The sequence below is a fragment of the Xenopus laevis genome, chromosome 5L (genome assembly GCF_017654675.1).
Source record: "Xenopus laevis strain J_2021 chromosome 5L, Xenopus_laevis_v10.1, whole genome shotgun sequence".
NCBI lineage: Eukaryota > Metazoa > Chordata > Amphibia > Anura > Pipidae > Xenopus > Xenopus laevis.
In genome coordinates, this window is record NC_054379.1 from 95,152,702 (window position 1) to 95,164,768 (window position 12,067).

Here is a 12,067-nt window from a genome sequence, read left to right on the forward strand (position 1 = left end):
AATTCTGGGGAAATGGTATAAAACCCTGTGCCTTTTTTTTTACTTGCTCCATTAAAAACAAAAGCACAAATGTCTATTTATGTGTGCAAATATGAATGAATATGTTGTTATTGACAGGAATTAGAATCCCCAAAGATTTGACAGCACACAATTACAGCTAGTGCTCCATAATTTGTACAGCTATGCCCTACGGGCCATGCTGCGAGTGCAGGCTTGCTCTTCTGACTGGTAACTGCAAAAACATGAGCTATAATGATAACAAGTTCTTTCCAGAACAGAAAGTATATGTAGAGTATCTGTCACCTCGAGCACTGAATTGTTTTTTTTTTTTGTGTTTACATCTACAAGTTAGTCGTCAACATTTCATGGCAGTTATACTGATCCCTTAAGAGAAATGAAGTTGGTAGTTGTAGTGGTAAACAGCAGCACGACAGTGGACTTGAACGTGTAGCTGTAACACTTCAGTAAACATACCTTACAAGGCTACAAAAAGAGCGCATCCCATCATCTTGGACCAGGAAATGAATGTAAAGAATATGTGTGCAGTAGCTTGTCATCGCAATAAGTTTATTAATAAAAGGGTATCTCTAAATAGCGTATATCTTTCTGCTCACGTACCTTACTCCTCTTGCTACCTGCATTCATATTCTCTCATCTTGCTTTTCTCTCTTTGGGGAATATTTTTCAAAAGCGAACAACAACTCAACAAAATTCAGACCATAGATTATCTACTATACCTCAGGACTCTTGCGGTTTTGTAGAATCTGCTTATCAGTGTCTTTAGAAGCAAAATATCTTGTACAACCACGATTGAGGTACTGGTAACAATAAAGAAACATAATTAATACAATTCCAAAGATAAAAACAATTCATCTGCAAAGTATTTATTATTAAAAACCCAAATTGCAATTGGCTAGCCCTTATAGCGTCTGAGTTTTATTCATGTATTCATCGTACTAACGCCAAACACTTAAGTGCCAGAACAGCTCTGAAGCTGCATGGTAAGAAAAGTGATATAATTGGCATTTGGGAAGCTATTCTGTAACATTATCATAAAAAGAAGTATAATCATTTTGTCCTGTAAATGTCACTCGAGTTACACTGTAATCTTTGGTTTAAATCTGCCTTCAGCATTGCGACCTTGATATGGAAAGAAAACAAAACAATTTCGCTCTCTATCCAAATATATAGACAAACAAATATATATCATATTTATATGTGTGTATGTGTCTGTATATGTATGTGTATTCATTTGCACTGGCATGTATTTGGATGTATAGGGTTGGACTTTTTTTAACCCAATGTAAATATACAATGATACACATACACATATACTGTATATAAAATTAGACATACACATCGTAATAATTGAAATGGGCAAGAAATATTGAGTTACATAATTGGCTTTCCATTTCCCTCTTACTGCAAAAGGAGTGGTTTTGAAGTGTAACAGTAACTTTTAAAATATGAAGCCATATTTTCTAGTAAAACCCTATGGCATGCAGGCTAGATGTGGCCCTCCAAAATATTTTTATGGTCACCAGAATACTCAAGTCCTAAACTCTCCTTAGATCTTGTTGTATAACTGTTACATATTAATATGGTCCTTGCACAAGCACTACCTTATGATATGAAAGAAGCTGTACATTTCTATACCATATTTGTAGGTGCTGGCATTTTAAGTTCCAGCTGATTTCTGTCTGTAGGTAGAGAAGCAGAACTTCCTCTAAAAGCTTAACATTAAGAACCCATACCAGCACACAAGCCCTTTATTGCCGACATGCTTTAGCTCTGTTGACTGCTGCAGTGCTCAGTCATGACAAAAGAATCAAAGAAAAGCACTTTCAGTGATGACATTATAGACTGTGATGATATCATTATTTTATTTATGGATATTCAGTCTGTCCATTTGTTGTGTCAAATCCACATTAGCAACTGCACTTATTTACTTGTATACAACTAATGAGAAAGGGTTCTGTACTGTCAAAATCAATTACAGTGTGTCTTAAATACTGGAAGTGTATCCTTGGGCATACATATGGCAAAGGCACAAGTTGTAAAATTTAGAACTTGCAATGGTAAGTAATGCTGCATTTTACTTACTGTACTTAGCATCCCTATAACAGTAATAATCAATGTGTCCACATCTTGGGAGCTGCAGCTCCAGAGGCACAATTCTTCACTGCTAAAGGGCTTTGGAGCACTTGGGTTAGTACAGATATAGTGATGTATGGGCCAACCTGAAGTGTTTGGGCTGTCTGCCATAGAAATTTTGTGGGGCGCGGGCAGCCCCACTTCTGCCGGACGTGCTGTTTTTTATAAACTCGCACCTTGCCCCCTTCCGTGGCATCACAGCAGGACGGAAGCTGTTGTATAAGTAGGAGGTCCCGGGAGTTAGGGTCAGGTGTGGGTTCTCAGGGGGTAGGGTTAGGGTTGGGTCAAGGTTTCCTCGACCTGCACATCACTATACAGAAACCCACAACATAAGGCAGGGGTGTCCAAGCCTTTTGCAACGAGGGCCAGATTTGATGAGGTGAAAATGTGTAGAGGCCGACCATTCAGCCTGACATCCATTCCGAGGTAGCTAGCTTGAGATCTGGATCATTAACTCCTGGAGATGGATGCGTACACGCCTTTTAGGAAGTGGAGAACTGGAGTATGTTTGGACTTATTCTCCGTGCCTCGTTTAAACAAGGAATCGTTGTTTAAACAAATAATATTTGGGCAGCATAGTCATTAGTGAAATGATCTGCCACTTAGTCAGTATAGACCAAGTGGCAGATAATTTCACTAATGTGCCCAAATATTACTGCTAAGGCTACGCGATTCCTGATTGCACTGTGCTGGCGGACCACATTATTATTCATTTCATGACGGAGGCTGTGGGCCGGTATAAATTTGAAAACGTGCCGCAATTGGCCCCCGGGCCAGACTTTGGAAATGCCTGACATAAGGGGTAGCATTTCTAGACTACTTACGTGCTAAACTTTGGCTCTCATTAATACATTGTCAAACTGTCACATTCTGACTAGAAAAAGATCTCAAAATATTTGATTAATCTCACACAGGCCATAACTACTGTGAAAGTTCAAGCACAACACTGTGAATTGCATTTATCCCTTCCAAAGACAAAAAAAATTATGGTACCTTATTAAAAAGCTCCAGATAAGAGTTAGAAGTATACAAAGGCATAGCAGATTATCACGTATCCACAGAGACATCTACAGGACTAGAGCGTTAACATCTTATTCTTAAGCTTGCTTTCAATTTATCTTTTAAAGTAATTGCCATTTCAATAGCTCTGACATTTCTATTTGCTGCCTGAAGTCCGCGGAAAGACACCTTCAAACAGGTTCAGTTTCAAATGTAATCATCATGGATTTTTTTTTCCGCTAAGACTCTGGAAGATTAATGCGCAACACCTGCAAGAACTACAAATCCTGTTTGGTTGTATTATCCATTTGGAGTGGTCTCTGCAGTCTACAATTACCACATCATTACTCAATTTCCCCCACAGGGAGGGGACCCTGAGTGCTCCTTTCTAGAACATATTCACTAGTTTACATAGCATGATTACATTTTCCTAACATTTCAAAACATAGTTAGAATATGACTGAAGACATCTTTACCAACAACTCTGTAACTAACAGAATAATGAACTCCTGAAGGGGTTGTTCACCTTCCAACGCATTTTCAGTTCAGCTGTTTTCCGATTGATCACCAGAAATAAATACTTTTTTTAAAAAAAAATTACCTAAAATTATCTATTTTTTGTTGACCGTTTCTCTAATATCGAAGTCTAAAGTTTAATTTCTCACTTTGTTATATCTTTCTCAATAAGCTCTGGGAGGGGGAGTCACCGTCTCAAAAACTGTTCTCAATTGATACATTAGTTGACCCATTTCTTATCTTTGGCCCTGCTGAATAGAATCCATGAGTTTCACTAAAGGAGAACAAGAGGTAATTCTAAATGATGTGAATGATGCATGAAGGCATGTGTTACACCTGTTGTAACTGTGGGTTTCTGGTTATCTAGCCATGTGACCCATGCATATAGCTGTAGATATATATGTAATTGTGTTCTTTTAAGCGCTCCCATGAAGCTTCGAAAGTTATACATACCCTGAAAGTATCTGGGGAGCATAAGAAGAGTTTCTGACGGATGTCCTCCGGTGCTCCAGCACACAGCCTGTAGAAAATGTGGTAATTCCTTTCATCTTGACCTTGCACACAGATACGAGACTTCTCCAGAAGATAGTGGGATACAAATCCACCAACTACATAGTTCTGGGTAAGAAAAAAAAAACATCAAATGTCAACTAATAAGTAAAGTTAAAGCAATAATAGTAACAGCAATTGAAGCTGTTTGCTGAAGCTATCAGGAGCTAGCGAGTTATTCTAAAAAAAAAAAAATAGGATTTTCTATTGAAAATGTCTGAGATCTGCAATGCAACAATCAAGCCCTTGACTAAAGGTCGTGTGAAATGACGGATTTTAGCACAATCTGATAAAATTGTATAATTATTGTTACATTGATGGAGTGCAAATTATTGCATTGTTCCGACAGAATAGTCAATCGGAGAGGTTTAAGGCAGAGACACACATGGAGATTCGGGGAGATTAGTCGCTCGTGACAAATCGCCTCTTCTTCGGGCGACTTATCTCCCCAAATTGCCTTCCTGCCAGCTAGAACTGAAATCGTCGGCGGGATGGAACTCAGGGCGCTTTGTTTTCCGAAGTTGCCTCACAAGCTTATTTCGATTCTAGCCGAAGGGAAGGCAGTTCAGGGAGATTAGTCGCCCGAAGAAGAGGCGATTTGTCACTGGGCGGCTAAATCGCCCCGAATCTCCCCGTGTGTATCTGCCCTAAAAAGTTTTCATTGTGAAAAATGAAAACGGTCAGTGGATGGTACAGTTAGATAATCATCGTTAAACGATTATACACTGTGCCTGCCTTTTGCAAAGGTAAACAAAGGGACAGACAGAAATTGTTTAATATATGTTAGATCTTGCAGCCTACACAACAAAGATATGATGGATGAATTGTTCATTAAAAGGATCGTTTAGACAATAAGAAGAAATGGAAGGCAAAGAGTCACATAATTATTACACGCTACATCTTAGTTACGCATGATAATGGGCATTAAACGATGTAGTCAGAGATCTGTGAGGCGTCACTGCAGGATATGCACAAATATAGGCTCCAGTTTTATTCAGTAGATAAGCAAAGTCAGACAGGAAATAGTTAGGTTAGGAAAGTGCTTGTGGTCACTTAATGATTATCTGCATCCCATTAGTGAAAGGGCCTCATAATTACAGCTTAGATGTGATTCACAGATACACCCATCTTCAACTTATGGTACAAAGTGCCAGTAAAGAGAAAGAAACACCCATCACTGCCTATCCTCCATGCCACTGCCTGTTACTAACTGTGAGGTGGATCCCAGCCTGAAAACACGTGTGCCATAAGCCTATGGATTCAGACTCTGCATTTGATAAGCTTTGTTCAAAATAACTGAAATAATTTATTAATATGAAAACAGGGGGAAAATGACAAGCCCTGGATAAAGTAGTTATTTACGGGTACTAAAGGATACAAGAGAGCAAAATCCAGATATGGCTGCACTCTGGTGGCAAGTACAGTGTTTTGTGGCTTGCATTCACTGCTTCTCCATAACTTAATCATCTGGATGACACAAGTTAGGGAACCCATAGCTGTCAGAATGAAGTTATGACTATAGGCCACCCCTGCCTGGCTCTCTGGATACAGAGCTACTGAACACAGGCAGCACTGTATTACTGGGAATGGACCCCAGCTCTTTGTGCTCTGAGATGTAAACATCACGCTGCACAAACAAATAAACGTGTTAATGCTAGTAGATGAGGGTATTTCCAAGGAATTATGTGGATCTCCCAAATCTACAAATGAAGAGTAGAGATCATTTGGAAGGATCAGACTTTTAGTAATAAAAAGGAATATACTAATTTCCAAGGAATTATGTGCATCTCCCAAATCTACAAACCAAGAGTATAGATCATTTGGAAGGATCAGACTTTTAGTAATAAATGCATAGATTATTCCCTTGGGCCTGCAATTAAGAGAAAAAAAAATAAAATCTACTTGCATTGCTAGATAATTAATACCTCAACAAGTCACAAAAGATTGACTGCATTTAAGAATAAAATTGTATAAAAAAGTGATTATTATACAGTGGATTACATCAGCACAGAAGATAAATTAACTTGTTTGGCACTTTGCTGGGAAAGGTTACTTTCATCGTCTGACGACTTCATGATAAAGGCACATTCTGCAACAGAATAACCTTTTCTGTGAGGCCACAATGTACTCGGCAGACACTTGGGAACCTGTATAGTGTTTGTTTTCTATTTATTTGAAAGAACAGATTGGGAGATCAGATTTGACAATATTAAAGGCTGTAACCTCAATAGCAAACAACAGCCAGAAAAGAACTCTCATTACTTACTATTTTTTAATGTCAGTCTAGGGAGTTGGCAAACAAATTAGGTTTATAGCCCTTAAACACACTGGGCTTTTCAGCCAGAAGAAAAGTCACCAAAATTGCCTTGTTACTCAAACTGGCCACAATGGAAAACAGTGCATGCAATTTTTAGGTTCAGTTGTGCCAAAGGAGACGTTTACGGGTGCTTTTCAGCTAGACAGACTTGGGTAATGCTAACATTCAACTTTAACTATACATAGAGTAGCACAAAGTGCTTTATTTCTTTGGTAGAACTCTCTACCTCCCTGGTTTAATTTTTCGCTTTGCTCTTTTTTCTGAGAGCTCCTCTGGGCTCCTGAGAGCTGTAGATGGAACCATTTAGACAAATGCAATTGTGGAAATATATGACTAAAGGTGGCGATAGACTGAATCTTGCTTCCTTCAGTCTGGCAATTCATAATTATAGCAGGCAGGAGCCATTTTGTCACACTGTTATTAAGGCAAGTCTTGGATCATCTCAGAATCTTGTTTGTGCACCAGAATGGGGGACCCGATGCCCATTCCCATGCCCTGGCTACACAATTAAATGGTAAAGAGAACAGGGGAATATGTGGAGAGCAGTGACATCTAGGAAGTGCTGAATGGAAAGTATTTGTCTGCCCCGCCTCTATGCCCAGAGAATAGAGGAGGGGCAGACAATATTTGATTGACAGCTGAGTCGTTTTAAACGAGCTTACAACAGCTTTTTTTACAATAAAAAATAGAAATTAGATTTCATGTTTAATTTGAAAAGGACTTTTATTATACAGATTTTTGTGTCTGGGTGATAGGTCCACTTTAACTTTTAGTATGTTATAGAATTGCTAATTCTAAGCAACTTTTCAATTTGTCTTCAGCATTTATTTATGTTTTTATAGTTTTTTAATTATTTGCCTATTCTATTAATTATTTGCTTTCTTTTGACTCTTTCCAACATTAAAATGGGCATCACTGACCCCATCAAAAAATCAAATGCTACAAATGTATTGTTATTGTTAATTTTTATTAACTCATCTTTCTTTTCAATCCCTCTCCTATTCAAATTCCAGTCTCTACTGAAAGTAATGCATGGTTGCTAGTGTAATTTGGACCCTAGTAACCAAATTGCTGAAACTGCAAACTAGAAAGCTGCTGAATAAAAAGCTAAATAACTAAAAAACCAAAAATAAGTGAAAACCAATTGCAAATTGTCTCAGAATATCAACTCTCTACATCAGTAATCCCCAACCAGTAGCTGGCGAGCAACATGTTGCTCACCGACCACTTGGATGTTGCTCCCAGTAGCTTCAAATCAAGTGCTTCTTTTTGAATTCCAGGCTTGGAGACAAGTTTTGGTTTCATAAAAAAACAGGTGTACTGCCAAATAGAGCCTCCTGTAGGCTGCCAGACCACATAGAGACTACCGAATAGCCAATCACAGCCCTTATTTGACATCCCTGGGAACTTTTTGCATGCCTGTGTTGCTCCCCAACTCTGGGCTCATTGGTAAAAAAGGTTGGGGACCCCTGCTCTACATCATACTAAAAGTTGACTCAAAGGTTTTTTTTTGGGTTAGGGTATTATTTTTATGAACTTATTCAATAAAAGTTGCATTTCTGCCAATGGGGACTTATGTGCTGATTGTTTAGTACCAATAAGTAACAACCATCCTCAAACCAATATATTACATTTTTGATTACAGTGGTCAGTGAAATGTGGAACAGTAAGGGTAATGCTTCTATAGTTCCAAATAATATAAATTTGATTTAGACACAAACCTTCTCGTTGAAGTGAATTTCTACAAATTTTCCAAAACGACTGCTGTTGTTGTTGCGGACGGTCTTTGCATTTCCAAATGCTTCCAGCAGGGGGTTGGCTGTTCACAGAAACAATAATTCATTGTTTGCTTATTATTCTGCAATAGAAACCTTATTTCTATTTGTATAGATTACTTTATTCAGATAACTCAAGATATTGCCATAATTTTGGCCATGACAATGAATGCCCTTAAATGCGCTAATGTAAGAAAGTATAATTGATAGAAGATATTTCATGAAAATTGCAGCATTTTTACGTGTAGTGTCTTATTCACACTTCTATATCAACAATATACAGGACATACAGTAAACTTGATACAATTTTACCCAGCTCTCCAAGGCCAGCAATTCACTTAGTGCAAGAAGATCTAGAAATGTTAATTTTAATTGGAAATCTAATAATTCATATTTAAAATGTTATGAGTAAATAGCAATTTCCAGTATGTAGTAAAGGTAAATACATTGGCAACCTAGATCAGTGGTTGTCAGACTTTTTCAGCAGAAGCCCCTTTGGAGAAATATATATATATAACTATATATATAACTATATATATAAATATATATATATATATATATATATATATATATATATATATATATATATATATATATATATATATATATATATATATATATATATATATATAGTTATAAAAGCAAAGCAAATATGCATTCTCCCCAAACCTCACATCTTCGGACTGAACAAGCAGAGGACCAGCCCATAGTTTGGGAACCACTGGTCTAGAATTATAGAAGACCAGTGTTAACAACTACAACATGAGTAGTTGAGATAAGTCATCAAGTTTACAAACATACCTTCAACAATCCTTTCATCAATGTCCTGTCCTGATCCATAGGACTCTGTTAAATACCTAAATGCAAAATTTGATCATGTAAGAATAGCAAAATCATCTCATACTTTTTAAGTTAGTTTGATTTTGCCACTTTTGCTTAAACTCATTCAAAAATAAACACTACAAACTGCTGTTATTTTGGTGGCATAAACCATGGCTTTTTGTGTTGTATTTTATTGCCAAGTCCCGAATACTTAAGACATTTTAAGTGGTAGGATAAGCTATTGCTTACTAGGGAGTTAATGAGTAAGTGCAATTACTGAAGAGGCTGAACATGTACTATCTGATGCCAGTTATCCTGGGAAGCTCCAAAATATTGTAATGACATTTCCTAGAGTCCTATTAAAGCAAATAAGTGTTCATTATTGACCCAACTGCTTTTCTTTTTCTCTGTAACAAAAACCTTGTACTTGATATTAAGTAAGTTACCATGATTCAATGATGAAGGCAAAGATTTCTTTAATGTTTAAATAGTTTAATTAGAATTAATTGTGAATTAGATAGAAAACATTCCATGGAATGTGGTACTTGCCTTTAAATCAGTACCTGTATATCAAAGGCAAGTGATTTAAAGGAAAATGGAATTGAAAGGGCTTTATTATAACCATTGTATATACAGAATTAATTTGAATGGTAAGGCTCCTCTTTTTGAAAGGTGAATGGTCCACTCTAATTAAGCAAACCCAGACTAATTTTACAACATTATGTTTTCCTCCTTAGTGATTACATTTTCCAAAACATACAAAACATGTATGGCTAAAAGTATTCAGACAAATTTTTATCCAAAAACATCCAGACATTTTCTCGATGGCACGTCTTCAGTTCGGACACTCAGCAAAATAACTTTTTTGTAAGAAACACAAGGTTTTTATGGATGATGGATAATCAGAGTAAAAAGGCAATTATGTGAAGGCAAGTATGGACCGAAGTGGCCACTGCCATTGAACTTATGGAGTGAAGTCATAAATGAAGGCAGATAACAGGAGAACACAACATGACACAATGCCAACCGTAAAGTTTGACTGAGGAGGCATAATGGTCTGTTTTCCACAGTTCTGGCTAGGATACCTGAATCGAATGCAAGCAAACCATAAGGATAAAACATACATTGATGATCTTGACAATTATGTGCTTCCTACTTGGCAACAGTTTCCAGTTTCAGTACAATAATACCCCCATGCACACATCAAGGTCTATACAGCACTGGTTTGCTGGGATGAGAATGGAATAAGCTAACAGTCTTGTGCAGAGTCCTGACCTGTGCAATCAGGGGCGTAACTATAGAGGAAGCAGACCCTGCGCCTGCAGGGGGGCCCAGGAGGTATAGGGGCCCCACGAGGCCCTAATTCATATACAGTTTCAATAAATATTGGTAAAACAAGTCAACTGCTAAAAATTTTGGGTGCCTGAAAAATAATTTGCTGTGGGGCCCAGTAATATCTAGTTACGCCACTGTGTGCAATTATCTGGAATGCCAACGGCAAGTCAATGCTGAAAGAACAACATCTGTGCTCAATGTGACTAATTCCCTAGTGGCTGAATGGAAGCAAATCCAACAATGTTCCAAAATCTAGTGAAAAGCCATCCCAGAAGAGTAGAAGCTGTACTACCAGCAAAGGAAGGACATGCAGTAGTAATATTAGGAATCAGATGTTAAGACAGGCAGTTGTCCAGATACTTTTGGCCATGTAGTATAAGCATGATTTGAATATATAGGGAATCACAACCAAGACAATATAAGTAAAATATTTAGTGAGTGTTTTGTTTAATTATTAAGTGCCACCCTTTTATATAATGGGCATTAGTCAAGTAAATCACAGTCACAAATGAAATATCTACTTTCATGATTCAGTCTGTGTAACGTAAAAGACCCACCAGCATGAGCAAACTTTGCTAATGTCATTATATATCCCATCGCAATGTTATTAGTATATGTTCACTAATATACGTACCTAAGAACAAACTTGGTATTTTCTGTCTTCCCTGCACCTGATTCTCCAGACACAATAATAGACTGACTCATCTTTAGAACTTTCATGTCTCTAAAGGCCTTATCAGCTGGAATAAAAAAATTAATGGTTTAATATTGTAATGTTTGTAACTTAAACAATGTCATTGAAACAATGCCCACAAGTTACAGTATGTCATATTATTCAAAATCCTATTTTATCACATTGGTCAAGCAAAATGAACTTTTATTACACTATATAAATTATTTGAATCTTGTTCCTTTCAGTTTGGGAATTCATAATTATAGCAAGCAGGCAGGAGCCATTTTGTGGAAATTGTTATTAAGGCAAGCCTTGCATCATCTCAGAATGAGGGACCTGATGTCCATCCCAACTCCCTGGCTACACAATTAAATGGCAAAGAGAATGGCATGTATGAAAGTAATTGTCTGCCCGCCTCTATGCCTAAGGCATAGAGGAGGGGCAGACAATATTTGATTGACAGCTGAGATTTTTAAACAAGCTTACAACAGCTATAAATGCTTTAATAAAAAATAGAAATTGGATTTCATGTTTTATTTGAAAAGGACTTTTATTATACAGATGTTTGTGTCTGGGTGACAGGTCCACTTTAAGATACTGCAAATTTTTCTTCCTCAAGGACAATATATAAATATAACCTTTGTTTAGAAGTAAAACTCAGGCTACAGCCTTGATCACCAAGGGATACTGGGGGTTGGACTGGAAGAGATAACATTTTTGTCTGCTATATTACCGTTGGAGATAGAATGGAAAAGGAATATACGGTATGATAAACATTCATTTATTTTCCATGCGTACCCACACAGCATAGACAGTGAGAGACAAAGCAATGTCTTTACTAAATTGGATTGGTAAGCCAAGCAATCTTTCCAAAGCTTTTCATGATCATTTGACTGCTGTGGAAGAGTGGGTGCTGATCAGTACTTC

The 12,067-nt window shown here is 37.3% G+C and overlaps 1 protein-coding gene across 8 annotated transcripts in view; it reads right to left on the reverse strand.

Annotated features, from left to right (window-relative positions):
- myo6.L (myosin VI L homeolog) overlaps window positions 1-12,067 on the reverse strand; it is a 120,186-nt gene that overhangs the window by 67,295 nt on the left and 40,824 nt on the right. For all 8 annotated transcript variants that reach the window (XM_041563109.1, XM_041563110.1, XM_041563108.1 and 5 more), the window contains 5 exons: window positions 11,102-11,207; window positions 9,112-9,167; window positions 8,257-8,354; window positions 4,123-4,287; window positions 738-818 (listed from right to left, as the gene is read on the reverse strand). In XM_041563109.1, the coding sequence (XP_041419043.1) occupies window positions 738-818; window positions 4,123-4,287; window positions 8,257-8,354; window positions 9,112-9,167; window positions 11,102-11,207 (506 nt within the window). The remainder of the gene's footprint in view (window positions 1-737; window positions 819-4,122; window positions 4,288-8,256; window positions 8,355-9,111; window positions 9,168-11,101; window positions 11,208-12,067) is intronic.